This window comes from Lissotriton helveticus, chromosome 3_1 (assembly GCF_964261635.1).
Source record: "Lissotriton helveticus chromosome 3_1, aLisHel1.1, whole genome shotgun sequence".
Taxonomy (NCBI): domain Eukaryota; kingdom Metazoa; phylum Chordata; class Amphibia; order Caudata; family Salamandridae; genus Lissotriton; species Lissotriton helveticus.
This window is the reverse complement of record NC_136061.1, coordinates 33,513,133-33,528,858: the sequence shown is the minus strand read 5'-3', so window position 1 is coordinate 33,528,858 and position 15,726 is coordinate 33,513,133. Positions and strand designations below refer to the sequence as shown.

The window sequence follows — 15,726 nt, the reverse complement described above, 5'->3', positions numbered from 1 at the left end:
ATATTTATATTATTTGAAGAAAAAGAAGAGAGTGAGCACATACATCGGGTACCGTACAACAGAGCACATTGCGGAGGTAAACAGGCAAATAGACTAAAGGGGTACATATCAATTAAACGATGACTGAGGCGTCAACACTAGCAAATACGTAGCAGGAGTAAGGACATAACAATCCACAACCCGGCTAGGCTGAAACCTTCAGGGCCCGTCCACCCGCAAAATCAGGATTATAGCCAGAACACATGACACCCGAATATGAGAAACAGAGCAGCTCAGGATAATCCACCCACATCTCGTAGAAGAAAGAAAGGAAAGAAGAGAAGGCCATAGAAACAAATAAAGACAAAACAAAAAAAAAACATCCCCCACCCTGCACCCCTGAAGATGGCTACAGCCCAACCCACTAGCAGCGTGCCTCTCGCCCCAGCTAACTAGCCCTAAAAGAAGGAAGAAACGGAGGAGGGCATCGTCCATCATATCCCCGGCCCCCTCCCCCCGCCCGAACCAAGAATGCCGTAAAGTAAATCAAAAACGTAGTAAGCTGTAAATTCGTAGCGTAACAGGGGAAACTTCAAATACCGCCCTGCCTTCCATAGATAGTACCATCGCAAACCCCGTGTCCAGCGAGACTCGATGTGAAACTCAGTCTCTCAATCTCAACCTTGTCCCCTTCAAGCAGACACCCGAACCCCTTCCGGACGAATAGCCGCTTCAGCAGGATAGTCAAAACATAAAAAGATCGGAACAGAGTCAAAACCAGGATGTAGCACAGGGTGGAGAGTGCCGATAGCTCCACCAGGGTCCGAGACTCCCCTAACCCTCACGGATGCACAGCGTTGTTGCGGCCGCCATCTTAGTGGCCTAGACACACCGGGGAGTAACGCAGGCCCAGGCCGACAACAGTTCCCAGCGTTGGTTTATGGAAGGGGAGCAGCAGGTAGTCCATCCACAATCAGCAGTAGTCGTAGGCCACACGATCCAGTCACCACTTCGTGTTCTCTCCGTTCACACACAACACCGTTCAAAGGCTTCGACACCTCCCACAGCACAGGGTCTGGATCCCCCGTCGAAGTGGCCATCAAGGGCATCTCGAGTAGTTCCGTTTCCCGCAGTGGAACAGGGTCCGGTCCGCTCAATTCCAGTCAAGCAAGTTATCATTGTGCGTAGGTGTGCATCAATACACTCATGGAATTACCCTATGGCCGCCAACACAGTTAGTAGTGACGGAACACTACCGGTTCCTTCCACAACACTGCATTCGGTCTCAATCATAGTGTCGGCTCCGGAGAGCCCGGTCCCTCGGAGGGGAAAACAAGTGGATGCGGAACGGAAGACTGCAGAGGGGGACACTCCGTTGGCGACAATGATAGTCCGGACGCAGCTACCGCAGGCGGAGAACCCCACCCGGCGATCACCGGCCGCTCCCAAAACCGGGCCACCGGGCCAGGAACCCCGGTCCGCTGCTGCAATGATGTGTTGTCACCCCTCTTTCAACGTATACCAAGCACACCAATCGCCGTCTGTAGCGGGTCAAAAGAAAACTTGCCACCTCAACTGACCGGACCCTGTCACACAACCACGGCCGATGTTGTTCAACTTCAGCCCGGCTGGGCCAGTACTCGAGACCCCGGCTTTCAAGCTGATGTAGGCCGCAAAGTGCCACACGACATATCTTTTTCCACCGGAATGGCAGAAATCTCAGGATTGCACCATTTCGATGCAGACCAGTTCAGACACAAGAAGGCAGGGCGCAAATTAAGGATATCTGACAGGATCTACTGGCAGGAGACGGAGCCGGGAACTCACGCGGCCATCTTGGTTGCTATCGTAGCTCCTCCTCCCCTGGTGTAAATCTTGAGATGTTCTTGAGATGTGCAGTCAATGATCCTAGAGGCGGTCTGCTCCATTCAGTCCATACTGCGAAGGCCTGCCTGTGTGAGGGCAGCTGACCTGCCTGTGTGAGGGCAGATGGATGGCTGCATTCCCTGTGTGGTATGTGGTGTGTTTTGTATGAGCATGTGTGTTTGTGGTGGTGTACATATATGTGCATCTTGTACTCTTGAAGTCCCCCTACATCCACTGTGTGTCCACAGAGACACGTGTGCTGCTGTGCTGTGTTGAGCCTCACTTGCAGATGCTGAAGCTGTCAATCACCGCTGCTCTCTTTGGCCTGCGATGGATTTACAGGCTGAGAACTGACCCTTTGTTTGTGTTTCTCGTCTCCTTCAGATAGAGCACGACCCTCGGATGCCAGCATACATCGCGACTCAGGGCCCTCTGTCCCACACCATTGCAGATTTCTGGCAGGTGAGACCACGATTATGTATTTTTTCTTACTATAAAGACATGGATTCAAAAATTGCTGTTTTGCTCTACCTGTAAATCTTTCCATCTCTCCTGAGTTTCTTTCCTCCCTCTCTCATCCTTGGCTCAGACGCCTTATGGTCTAGGTCAGGCTTCTCCAACGAGAGGCTCTCAAGGTATCAGTAGCTCTCCAGCTGCCTGTAAGACGCTCCCCTATGTGAAGCTCCGCCTACCACAGTAGAAGCTTGGGCTTGGTTAAATTAGTATATATCCCCTACATTTGAAAAGTGTGAATTCAAGTAAAAAATGTGTGTGTTTTCAGAAAATATAAGCTGATGTTTGAAGAAAAATGGTTAAATTTCCGAAACATATTTAAAGCTGAGATATGAGTGATGAATCTGATCTAGCCGCAGATTCCTTAACTTAGAATGTCCCCAGGCGTCAGACTGGATCTGTAAAACTTTCCGCAGTAGCACCTCTGCGCGCCGGGGGGCATCGCCGCCCGGCTACGCCCTGACATCATCCACGGACATGACGTCTGTGGAGCCATATATGCCCCCCTGGTGCGCCAACGTCAGTTTTCTTCTTTTCCGCATTCAAGCGCGGATCCTGGAAAACCAGCAGTTCCGTGGCCTGGTTTTTGGGCCTTCTCGAAACCTCAGTGTCGGGTGGAACAGTGTGCTATGCCTTCCGGCTTTAAGGCCTGTGAGCGTCAGATGTCTGGCACTGACCTGCACCTCATTTGTATGTGGTGTCTCGTCATGCACCATGACTCTAAGTACTGTGACGCCTGTTTGCGGATGAAGCCAAAGTCCTTGAGAGGGTGGCGCATGAAATTGCTGGCCGCATGTATGTCCGGCCCGGCTCCGCTCCTCTTCTCGGAATCTGGCTAGTTCCCGAGGTCGCTTCCGCAACCGCTGTGCGACAACAGGTAAGCGTAAGCACAGGCGTCGCTTACGGAGTTCTTCTTCCACTGCCCGTGCCACTGTCGCCCATTCCTCTCGCACTGAGCTGGGTACAGGTGCACGGCAGCCTCACCCTCCTTATCCACCCTTTCCGGGTGTTGGGGCAACGCGTGCCCAAATGGAGGCCTATTGTAAGGCGCTACAGCCTTGTTTCGAGTCGACCCCTCTCCCTGGTGCGCCTTCGGGCCCCAAAGAGGTCGTTGCCACTCATGCTGGGTCTTTATTGGTGGAAGTTTCACCGGCACAGGCTGTGTGTGTTGACACCAATTCCAGAGCCGACGCGACCCCACCAAGCCAGGGCCCAGCCGACATCAGAGGCGGCACCGGCGATGCCCGGGTCGACGCTGGGTACTATCCCACGCTCGACTCCGGCTCCAGCATCTCTTGCTGTGGGATCGGCGTCGGTCGGCATCCAGGTCGAGTCCTCTGTGGAGGTCGCCCACGCCGATACGACGTTGGTCAACGTCGGGACCGGTGTTGAGTCCGCCTCCTTTGGTGCTTGCTCCCCCTGACTCCTCCGTCGACGCCGTTGCTTCCATTTACTCCTCCTCATACGGAACCTGATGCTTGTCTGGACTCACCTGATGTAGGGGCCAGGGTGCAAGTACCCTGTGTTGCCTGGCCTTCAGGTCAGTCTCCGGATCCTCCACTCCTCATGTGCAGTGGTAGGGTTAGCCTTCAACAATCTCCTACTGACAGTTTGTTGTCTCGCACAGGGATGACAAATGAGTCTAGTGCTGCCTTTGCACACGCTATTCATGGGACGGCTGCTGTGCTTGGCTTTGAGCCCCCAATGGTGCCTCTGCTTTCTGATCCTTTATTGGATCTGCTCCATTTGGAGCCTATTGAAGTTGAACCTTTGCTGACCTTCGGGGATTCGCTCCTTGACGTCCTCTGTGGCACTTGGTCAAGTCCAGCTTCTGGTGACCCTGCTGAGCGCGCAATTGCTCGTAGGCACCACCTTGCTCCGGGTCATCCTCTCTGTTTGTCTCTTCACCCAACTGCTCAGGGCCTGGTTGTTTAGGCAGCTTTTAATTTGGAGTCTTCACCATCTTTACCATTGTCACCTCCCACCAGGGAATCTCGGTGGCTGGATGATTGTGGCCGCTGGCTTCTCACCTCTGCTAGCGCAGGTGTCCGGGCCTTGAATACAGCCTGTGTGTTCGCCCACGCATCCTCTGCTCTTTGGGACTCAGTTGCCCACCTTCTCCCTTCTATTCCAGAAGGGCCATGGACGGAATTGCTCCGCCTTCTTCTGCAAGGCCGAAGCATGGCGCAATTTTCCGTTAGGACCTGTCTGGAAGCCATTGACTCTATGGGATGGGTCCTGGCCCGCGCTGTGGCTTTACGCCGCCATGCTTGGCTGCGCGACAGTCGCTTCCCGGATCATATTCGGGATGCCTGCAGGGATATTTCATTTAATGGGATAGATTTGTTTGACCGCCATGCGGATTCCGCGGTCTCCTGTCTTTTATCTGGGTTCAAATAAATCTTGTTGCATATTCTCTGCATTATTTGCCGGTGCCGAACCTCATGCATAGGTTGGTTTTAGTGGCCGGTTACTGTTCATGGCTGGTTATCCAGGGTGTGGTCTGCCACGGTTGTGAAGTTCTCTCGTCTCACCCTTACTGGGTCCATTTCAGAAAGTCTTTTCTTTCAGTAGTTCTTTCCTGCTCCTGTGACCTGCGATGGTCAGCGCGTGAGACAATCCACTCACTCATGGGGAGACCCTTTGTGAGACCCTCTGTCTCTCCACAGTTCTTTCCTCTGTGTGGCTGCTCTGTCGAACGCCAGCCTCCTAGGACTCTCTCTGCCTCTCTTCAACACCCACAACACATTTAATTTAAGACATTTCTCATTATGCAAGACATTATAAAGAGTAAAGAAGCCTAACTAGAGGCAGCGATTTCATATTTTGATACAATTGAAATAATGTCTCCTGCTCTCTCGAAAGACCCTTTGGATGAAAAACAAGAGATGGAATTGTGGGGCTGAGACTCCAGGCTCACTGCTGCCCCACAATCATGAGCAGTGTCAGGACAGCTCATTGTAGGACAGTACACCGAGTAAGGATGCAAGTCACTGCTTTCTATATGTGCTTCCGGTTTAAAGCGGGGGTGGGGCGGCTGTTTGTGAGTTCAGAGAGAGGGCCAACGAGGAATGACCAGGACTACACGTGAGCAAACCTAATTCCACATCGTGATGCTCATGAAGATTAGAATCGAATATCCGAGCCAGGAGGAGGGCGACCAGAAGTCACAGATGGCAAGTGATAAATGAATGCTCAAAATGTGCTGAGGGTGTTGGGCTATTGGACGGTGTGTACTGAGGTCCAAATCTAGACAGTGATCATTGCAAAGGTGTGAACTGACCTCCAGGTGGCTGCTCTTAAGGCTCAGCTATTGGTTAGTTCCCTGGATTCACCCGGAAGAGACCTGTGGATTATCCAACAACAAACCTCGAACGAGGACGCGTCACCTGCCTATAGCTTGTGTCCAGGGGCTGACCCTGTCCAGTGGTTTTAAAGTTATTAAAGGGCTGCTTCCTTCATGCAGGTTCTCAGAGGCATAGAGGTGACCCTAAAGAGCCACTTTTCATCCGGGTATGAAAAGAGTTCTCCACTGAGAAATACAGATTAAGGCGGGGAGCGAATAATGAAATAATCCTATTTAAGTCAAACTCCACAGTGGTGGTCCCAAGAGAGAAAGGATGAGGATTTGATCAAACCTTACTATGATGAACCACTCTATAGGATTCATATCAGCAGAAACACAGGCCCCTGCCACTTTGACCAATTAATGGCAGAATGTATCATTATAAAACAATGCTGCATGTCTAAAGGCATATTGTTTTCTTGATATTTACTTTACAAAATTACACATTTCTGATATAAAGTGTGCTTTGGGCTCCCATGTGTAGGCAGAGATATTCAAGTATTTCTGAGTATCATGCCCATGATGGAGGACTGGGGCTGGAAGTCCCTTCCCTCGCCCGCGGCTCTTGGGCTCCGAGGCCTCATGTCTTGGTCACTTGTCTGTGATGGGTCCGGGGCTCTGGTCTTCCAGGTGTATCTGCGTCTCCCTCCCCGCTGCTCCCTTCACAATCTTGGGCCTGTTCTGGCCTCCTTTCTCTCTTCCCATTCTTACAACCTGTACTTACTCGGTGGACGCTGTCCTGGCTGCAGCCCTGAGGTTGTGTGGATGTGGTCTCCCAGCCTTGTGTGGATGTGGTCTCCCAGTCTTCTTCGGTTGTGGTCTCCCAGCCTTCTTCGGATGTGGTCTCCCAGTCTTCTTCGGTTGTGGTCTCCCAGCCTTGTGTGGATGTGGTCTCCCAGCCTTCTTCGGTTGTGGTCTCCCAGCCTTCTTCGGATGTGGTCTCCCAGTCTTCTTCGGTTGTGGTCTCCCAGTCTTCTTCGGTTGTGGTCTCCCAGTCTTCTTCGGTTGTGGTCTCCCAGCCTTGTGTGGATGTGGTCTCCCAGTCTTCTTCGGTTGTGGTCTCCCAGCCTTCTTCGGATGTGGTCTCCCAGCCTTCTTCGGATGTGGTCTCCCAGCCTTCTTCGGTTGTGGTCTCCCAGCCTTGTGTGGATGTGGTCTCCCAGCCTTCTTCGGATGTGGTCTCCCAGTCTTCTTCGGTTGTGGTCTCCCAGTCTTCTTCGGATGTGGTCTCCCAGCCTTGTGTGGATGTGGTCTCCCAGCCTTGTGTGGATGTGGTCTCCCAGCCTTCTTCGGATGTGGTCTCCCAGCCTTCTTCGGATGTGGTCTCCCAGCCTTGTGTGGTTGTGGTCTCCCAGTCTTCTTCGGTTGTGGTCTCCCAGCCTTCTTCGGATGTGGTCTCCCAGCCTTGTGTGGTTGTGGTCTCCCAGCCTTGTGTGGATGTGGTCTCCCAGCCTTCTTCGGTTGTGGTCTCCCAGTCTTCTTCGGATGTGGTCTTCCAGTCTTCTTCGGTTGTGGTCTCCCAGCCTTGTGTGGATGTGGTCTCCCAGCCTTCTTCGGTTGTGGTCTCCCAGCCTTCTTCGGTTGTGGTCTCCCAGCCTTGTGTGGATGTGGTCTCCCAGCCTTCTTCGGTTGTGGTCTCCCAGCCTTCTTCGGTTGTGGTCTCTCAGCCTTCTTCGGTTGTGGTCTCCCAGCCTTGTGTGGATGTGGTCTCCCAGCCTTGTGTGGATGTGGTCTCCCAGCCTTGTGTGGATGTGGTCTCCCAGCCTTGTGTGGATGTGGTCTCCCAGCCTTGTGTGGATGTGGTCTCCCAGCCTTGTGTGGATGTGGTCTCCCAGCCTTCTTCGGATGTGGTCTCCCAGCCTTGTGTGGTTGTGGTCTCCCAGCCTTCTTCGGTTGTGGTCTCCCAGCCTTCTTCGGTTGTGGTCTCCCAGCCTTCTTCGGTTGTGGTCTCCCAGCCTTCTTCGGTTGTGGTCTCCCAGCCTTCTTCGGTTGTGGTCTCCCAGCCTTCTTCGGATGTGGTCTCCCAGCCTTCTTCGGATGTGGTCTCCCAGCCTTGTGTGGATGTGGTCTCCCAGCCTTGTGTGGATGTGGTCTCCCAGCCTTGTGTGGATGTGGTCTCCCAGCCTTGTGTGGATGTGGTCTCCCAGCCTTGTGTGGATGTGGTCTCCCAGCCTTCTTCGGTTGTGGTCTCCCAGCCTTCTTCGGTTGTGGTCTCCCAGCCTTCTTCGGATGTGGTCTCCCAGCCTTCTTCCGATGTGGTCTCCCAGCCTTCTTCGGTTGTGGTCTCCCAGCCTTCTTCGGATGTGGTCTCCCAGCCTTGTGTGGATGTGGTCTCCCAGCCTTCTTCGGTTGTGGTCTCCCAGCCTTCTTCGGATGTGGTCTCCCAGCCTTCTTCGGTTGTGGTCTCCCAGCCTTCTTCGGTTGTGGTCTCCCAGCCTTCTTCGGTTGTGGTCTCCCAGCCTTGTGTGGATGTGGTCTCCCAGCCTTCTTCGGTTGTGGTCTCCCAGCCTTCTTCGGATGTGGTCTCCCAGCCTTGTGTGGATGTGGTCTCCCAGCCTTGTGTGGATGTGGTCTCCCAGCCTTCTTCGGATGTGGTCTCCCAGCCTTCTTCGGTTGTGGTCTCCCAGCCTTGTGTGGATGTGGTCTCCCAGCCTTGTGTGGATGTGGTCTCCCAGCCTTGTGTGGATGTGGTCTCCCAGCCTTCTTCCGATGTGGTCTCCCAGCCTTCTTCGGTTGTGGTCTCCCAGCCTTCTTCGGTTGTGGTCTCCCAGTCTTCTTCCGATGTGGTCTCCCAGCCTTGTGTGGATGTGGTCTCCCAGCCTTCTTCGGTTGTGGTCTCCCAGCCTTGTGTGGATGTGGTCTCCCAGCCTTGTGTGGATGTGGTCTCCCAGCCTTCTTCGGTTGTGGTCTCCCAGCCTTCTTCGGTTGTGGTCTCCCAGTCTTCTTCGGTTGTGGTCTCCCAGCCTTCTTCGGATGTGGTCTCCCAGCCTTCTTCGGTTGTGGTCTCCCAGCCTTCTTTGGGTGTGGTCTCCCAGCCTTCTTCGGATGTGGTCTCCCAGCCTTCTTCGGATGTGGTCTCCCAGCCTTCTTCGGATGTGGTCTCCCAGCCTTCTTCGGATGTGGTCTCCCAGCCTTCTTCGGATGTGGTCTCCCAGCCTTCTTCGGTTGTGGTCTCCCAGCCTTCTTCGGTTGTGGTCTCCCAGCCTTCTTCGGATGTGGTCTCCCAGCCTTCTTCGGTTGTGGTCTCCCAGCCTTCTTCGGATGTGGTCTCCCAGCCTTGTGTGGATGTGGTCTCCCAGCCTTCTTCGGTTGTGGTCTCCCAGCCTTCTTCGGATGTGGTCTCCCAGCCTTCTTCGGATGTGGTCTCCCAGCCTTGTGTGGATGTGGTCTCCCAGCCTTCTTCGGTTGTGGTCTCCCAGCCTTGTGTGGATGTGGTCTCCCAGCCTTGTGTGGATGTGGTCTCCCAGCCTTGTGTGGATGTGGTCTCCCAGCCTTGTGTGGATGTGGTCTCCCAGCCTTCTTCGGTTGTGGTCTCCCAGCCTTGTGTGGATGTGGTCTCCCAGCCTTGTGTGGATGTGGTCTCCCAGCCTTGTGTGGATGTGGTCTCCCAGCCTTGTGTGGATGTGGTCTCCCAGCCTTGTGTGGATGTGGTCTCCCAGCCTTCTTCGGATGTGGTCTCCCAGCCTTCTTCGGTTGTGGTCTCCCAGCCTTGTGTGGATGTGGTCTCCCAGCCTTCTTCGGTTGTGGTCTCCCAGCCTTGTGTGGATGTGGTCTCCCAGCCTTGTGTGGATGTGGTCTCCCAGCCTTCTTCGGATGTGGTCTCCCAGCCTTCTTCGGATGTGGTCTCCCAGCCTTGTGTGGATGTGGTCTCCCAGCCTTGTGTGGATGTGGTCTCCCAGCCTTCTTCGGTTGTGGTCTCCCAGCCTTCTTCGGTTGTGGTCTCCCAGTCTTCTTCCGATGTGGTCTCCCAGCCTTGTGTGGATGTGGTCTCCCAGCCTTCTTCGGTTGTGGTCTCCCAGCCTTGTGTGGATGTGGTCTCCCAGCCTTGTGTGGATGTGGTCTCCCAGCCTTCTTCGGTTGTGGTCTCCCAGCCTTCTTCGGTTGTGGTCTCCCAGTCTTCTTCGGTTGTGGTCTCCCAGCCTTGTGTGGATGTGGTCTCCCAGCCTTCTTCGGTTGTGGTCTCCCAGCCTTCTTCGGGTGTGGTCTCCCAGCCTTCTTCGGATGTGGTCTCCCAGCCTTCTTCGGATGTGGTCTCCCAGCCTTCTTCGGATGTGGTCTCCCAGCCTTCTTCGGATGTGGTCTCCCAGCCTTCTTCGGATGTGGTCTCCCAGCCTTCTTCGGTTGTGGTCTCCCAGCCTTCTTCGGATGTGGTCTCCCAGCCTTCTTCGGTTGTGGTCTCCCAGCCTTCTTCGGATGTGGTCTCCCAGCCTTGTGTGGATGTGGTCTCCCAGCCTTCTTCGGTTGTGGTCTCCCAGCCTTCTTCGGATGTGGTCTCCCAGCCTTCTTCGGATGTGGTCTCCCAGCCTTGTGTGGATGTGGTCTCCCAGCCTTCTTCGGTTGTGGTCTCCCAGCCATGTGTGGTTGTGGTCTCCCAGCCTTGTGTGGATGTGGTCTCCCAGCCTTCTTCGGTTGTGGTCTCCCAGCCTTCTTCGGTTGTGGTCTCCCAGCCTTCTTCGGTTGTGGTCTCCCAGCCTTGTGTGGATGTGGTCTCCCAGCCTTGTGTGGATGTGGTCTCCCAGCCTTGTGTGGATGTGGTCTCCCAGCCTTGTGTGGATGTGGTCTCCCAGCCTTGTGTGGATGTGGTCTCCCAGCCTTCTTCGGTTGTGGTCTCCCAGCCTTGTGTGGATGTGGTCTCCCAGCCTTGTGTGGATGTGGTCTCCCAGCCTTGTGTGGATGTGGTCTCCCAGCCTTGTGTGGATGTGGTCTCCCAGCCTTGTGTGGATGTGGTCTCCCAGCCTTGTGTGGATGTGGTCTCCCAGCCTTGTGTGGATGTGGTCTCCCAGCCTTCTTCGGTTGTGGTCTCCCAGCCTTGTGTGGATGTGGTCTCCCAGCCTTGTGTGGATGTGGTCTCCCAGCCTTCTTCGGTTGTGGTCTCCCAGCCTTCTTCGGTTGTGGTCTCCCAGCCTTCTTCGGATGTGGTCTCCCAGTCTTCTTCGGTTGTGGTCTCCCAGCCTTCTTCGGTTGTGGTCTCCCAGCCTTCTTCGGATGTGGTCTCCCAGTCTTCTTCGGTTGTGGTCTCCCAGTCTTCTTCGGTTGTGGTCTCCCAGCCTTCTTCGGATGTGGTCTCCCAGCCTTCTTCGGATGTGGTCTCCCAGCCTTCTTCGGATGTGGTCTCCCAGCCTTCTTCGGTTGTGGTCTCCAAGCCTTGTGTGGTTGTGGTCTCCCAGCCTTGTGTGGATGTGGTCTCCCAGCCTTCTTCGGTTGTGGTCTCCCAGCCTTCTTCGGTTGTGGTCTCCCAGCCTTCTTCGGATGTGGTCTCCCAGCCTTGTGTGGATGTGGTCTCCCAGTCTTCTTCGGTTGTGGTCTCCCAGTCTTCTTCGGTTGTGGTCTCCCAGCCTTGTGTGGTTGTGGTCTCCCAGCCTTGTGTGGTTGTGGTCTGCCAGCCTTCTTCGGTTGTGGTCTCCCAGCCTTCTTCGGATGTGGTCTCCCAGCCTTCTTCGGATGTGGTCTCCCAGCCTTCTTCGGATGTGGTCTCCCAGCCTTCTTCGGATGTGGTCTCCCAGTCTTCTTCGGTTGTGGTCTCCCAGCCTTCTTCGGTTGTGGTCTCCCAGCCTTCTTCAGATGTGGTCTCCCAGCCTTCTTCGGATGTGGTCTCCCAGCCTTCTTCGGGTGTGTCGGTAAACAGGGCTGGCTTTATGGCAGTGCGACTGATGCAGCCGCACTGGGCGCTGACCTGTGGAGGGGGCGCTGTAACGTCAGGAGGGCGCTGTGTTTCGCAATATCTCATGATAGGAGAGATGAGGGGCACTTTTGCAGGTGGTAAGGAGAGAATCCGAGGAAGCGGTCATCGGACGTGGGGGCGCCAAAAGTGATTGTCACTCCGAGCACCACCAGCGCTAAAACCGGTCCTTTCGGTACGCAGACACATTAGGCTGGGAGACCACTCAACTTCATTCATAGAGTCCACTAGGGTTACTGTTCCTTGTATTTACTACGTTGATAAAACACCACAACATCCCGGTGGGTTCTTACGGGCTCAGCCCTATAGCCTCTTCGGTTCACCTCACGGTTGCATCATTTGGGACAGTGATAACATAACATAACACGTGTATTTGTAAAGCGCACTTATCACCCAAGGGTCTCAAGGTGCTGAATAACAGATGTATATTGTTACCCAACTCAATGGTACTCATTTTATTGACCTCAGATGGATGAAAGGCTCAGTGGATCCACCGGGATTAGAACCTGTGACCATGAGGTCGAACACAGGTCCCTACAGTGGATGCATTAGTCCCAGACTTGGTGATGAGGACCGACACGCAAGGACATACCCGGCTCGACAGAATATTGGGGAGGCAGTCAGTGTGACGTGTCCCTGCGCCTCGAAGCAGAGACCGCAGTAAATATGCATCTGTAGGTTTACCCTCCAGTTGGAATGCAGATTTACAATTCTTTATAAGTCACAAACATTTCTCTAAGCACTACTTTTTGAAATTGTGGGTTTCCTAAAGTGGTATGGCACGTTTTTTTTTTAATCATCTATTGCATTGACGAGAAACCCGCTCTCTTATGCATAATTCGACATAGTGTATAACTGTGCATGCACAAATGCTCTATCGCCTGGGCCCTTGAGAGGAGCAGGTCTCAGGCTGTGTCCGCGGTTGGACTGGGTCATGGAGACATTTGTGAACACTCACAAAAAGTCATTATGTAGATGTTGTCAATTATCCAGGCCATTTCCATACAGGAAGACCCACTCCACACCAGTAGCATGTGAATTACTTATACTGGGTCTCTAGTATGTATTCCTTTGTTAGTGTAAACTCACATATATTTTGTGATTTTCAAACTTAACTTTGCCTTATAGCGCCGTCTGTGCAAGCTGAATTTGCACACACAGATTACTTTTTGCTTTCAGGAGGGGTTCTCTTGAGTTCCAGCCTGTCATTATCTCCAGATGTCAATCAATGTTGGGATGAAGTTCGCAAAGTACTATAGAGTGCTCTGAAGGACCATAGTACTACTGTAGGAAAACCACCTCATATCAAAGATGACATGGAGAAGTGTGGCTCAATGGTTAGAGCGGCAGACCCTGTTGCAGAGGTCTAGCGAGGGACCAGGGTTCAATTCCCCGCCTCGGCGGGTCTTGGGCCCAAAATTCCACGGACCTGATAATTCTCGCCTCGGTGCCTATTCCAATCATGGAGTCCCACTCTGCAACTCTGGGCGATAGCTTGCTTAATCTCCACAACGGCCCCCACAACGCTAAGGATGCCTGGCCTCCACCTTGGGGGTGCCCAGGAGTGGACACCTCACAGGGAAAACCAGGATGGGTTCCACAGCGGTATTCGTACACGCGCCTTGAGACCCTTGTGGGTGAGTAGTGCGCTATACAAGTATCAATTTACATTTACTCCGAGCCTTATAGTTCCATCGGTTGAACTGCTGCGCACACAGGGCTGCTGCCGGATATATCCAGGAGTGTCGGGGAATGCCAACCAGGGCCAGAAAGCAGTGCCTCACCCACAGAGATCAGGTACAGGTGGCTAGAGCCTGAAGGCCCTGCAGGTTCTCCCGGCACAACAAAGAATCAAATTCAGAGTCCTGAGTACCACTCGTCCGCCACCAGACGGTCCAACCAGGACAGCCAGGCTGTGCGTCGACCGCAAGAATCAGAAACAGACACCCATGGCCTGTAGACCCTGCAGATGCCCGGCGCAACATAGAATCATATTCAGAATCCTGAGGACCACCACAAAGCCATCATTCTCTACACTCTATTATCCATAACAGCCTCAGGTATATATTTCTGTACGTAGCACTTTCTATACTTATAGTCACTTTCACTGCGCCGTCGCCCCCTTATTTTTGGAGCACCTTGTGTTCGATAGAGCAAATATAGGTTTTACTTCTCATTGTCAACGATCAAAGAAAAAGTTGCTAAAATGAAATGAAAAGATAAATATGTAATGTTGAGTTATTTGTGTTAGCGGTGTTTGTCCCCCTTCTTGACACTTTGCCGTGGGAGTCAAGGGCTACACTATCCCCCTTCAATATATCTATGGTCTGCACTGTTGCCTCCTACGTGTGGTCTGTCCGGCATATCTTGAGGAAAGAAGTAATTGACAGGTGATTTGCTGCACCTGCCTGGCAGGCTGGTGATTCTTACACAATTGATTAGTAAATGCTTTTATGTATTAGCTTTATACTGATTTGTTTCCGAAGAAGCTTCACTGTTTCTATCAAGACTTTAACATGGTTGTGCTAGACTTTTATCCTTTTTATTTTTAGCATACTGTAATAGTTTTATCTTTCTGTGCTAGGTTGCACTTTCGTCGTTTGTATGTTATGGCTTTTAGCTGAAACATTTGTAGTAAGGTAGACCATACAGTAGCCCCAGTGACCTTGTCTTCTCAGAACACCAAGTGAACAAACCTTTTGTGTTGCTTTTCAGATGGTCTGGGAGAACGGCTGCACCGTGATCGTGATGCTCACGCCGCTGGTGGAAGATGGCGTGAAGCAGTGTGACCGATACTGGCCAGATGAAGGCTCCTCTCTCTATCACATATACGAGGCAAGTAAAGCAGGATTCACGTCCCCTGTCACCATGGACCCATGGCCATGACACATTCACTAATCCTCAGCCTCACCTTCCATCAACATTACCCCATTAACAGAAGCAAGAGAGCAGGCCCTGGCTGCCCCAGTCCCTCAGAGAGCCCCTGGAGAAGTGTGGCTCCCTGGTTAGAAGCGGCAGACCCTGAAGCAGAGATTGGCCCGGGACTAGGGTTCAATTCCCGACGCGGCAGGGTCTTGGGTCAATGTTCGCGGACTCGATAATTCTCGCCGAGGTGCCTACGCTAATCATGGGTCCCACTCTGCAACTCTGGGCAATAGCTTGCTTAATCTCCACAACGGCCCCATCAACGCCGGGGATGCCTGGTTTCACCTTGGAGATACCCAGCAGGGACCATCTCACAGGGAAAGCCAGGACGGGTTCCCCAGCGGTATACAGCGCCAGGACACTCCGAGATGGAGTAACAGTGCGCTTTACAAGTATACTTACCTTACCTTACCTAAAGCACCCTAAGGATTGACTCAAGAGTCTAACAACAGGTTGAGGCTGAGCTACATCATGCCCAGGAACAAGTCTCACCACAATCCAGCAAGCGTGTGTCTCACAGTGACTAAAACTTACAGTAAGCATGGACCAGCCATCGCCAGCTACTGTCCAGGTCACAAACCGTAACAACATTCCTTGTGGAAACCAGTACTTCCCAACACCAAGTGGAAACTGCGACAAACAAAGGCTCGGCCATGGTGGAACAGCCGCCTCCTAAAAATCTGGATCATTGGTTTTAAGGAAGGGATAAGGGTGGTACATGCCCTATAGCACTGCGAGACCTCAGTGCATTATTTGGTGCTGCAGACCCCAAGATGTTAGATAGTTTAGTAAAAATGTATTGTATAGATTCTTATAAATCCTCTTCTATAAAAGAAATATACATTATACTTAAAATACCGGGCACGATTATACTACTCAGTACTGGCTGGCCTCTCATGCGGAAAGAGAGATAGTTAAGCACAGTCATAACTTCCAATCCCATGAAAGCAGAGTTTGAAAAACCAAAAGACAAAGTCCTGGCTTTGGATAGGTTTATCTTCAGGTTGTTCCCCTTCCTATCCGTATGCAAATGTATTAATTGTCTTTGGGAAGTTCTGTGAATCAGGAGACTGAGTAGAAATAGTAGTGTAGTTTATTCGTGGAACGGACTCAAGTAACCTCACCAGTCTGTGGACACTTAGCTGGTCTGGACTCCACACATCAGGTCTCACTTAGTTACAGAACATTTGAGTTACAA

General features: G+C 52.7%; 1 protein-coding gene across 4 annotated transcripts in view; it reads left to right on the top strand.

Annotated features, from left to right (window-relative positions):
* PTPRN (protein tyrosine phosphatase receptor type N) overlaps window positions 1–15,726 on the top strand; it is a 352,125-nt gene that overhangs the window by 276,868 nt on the left and 59,531 nt on the right. For all 4 annotated transcript variants that reach the window (XM_078679171.1, XM_078679173.1, XM_078679172.1 and 1 more), the window contains exons 17-18: window positions 2,230–2,307; window positions 14,319–14,438. In XM_078679171.1, coding sequence (XP_078535297.1) covers window positions 2,230–2,307; window positions 14,319–14,438 — 198 coding nt within the window. The remainder of the gene's footprint in view (window positions 1–2,229; window positions 2,308–14,318; window positions 14,439–15,726) is intronic.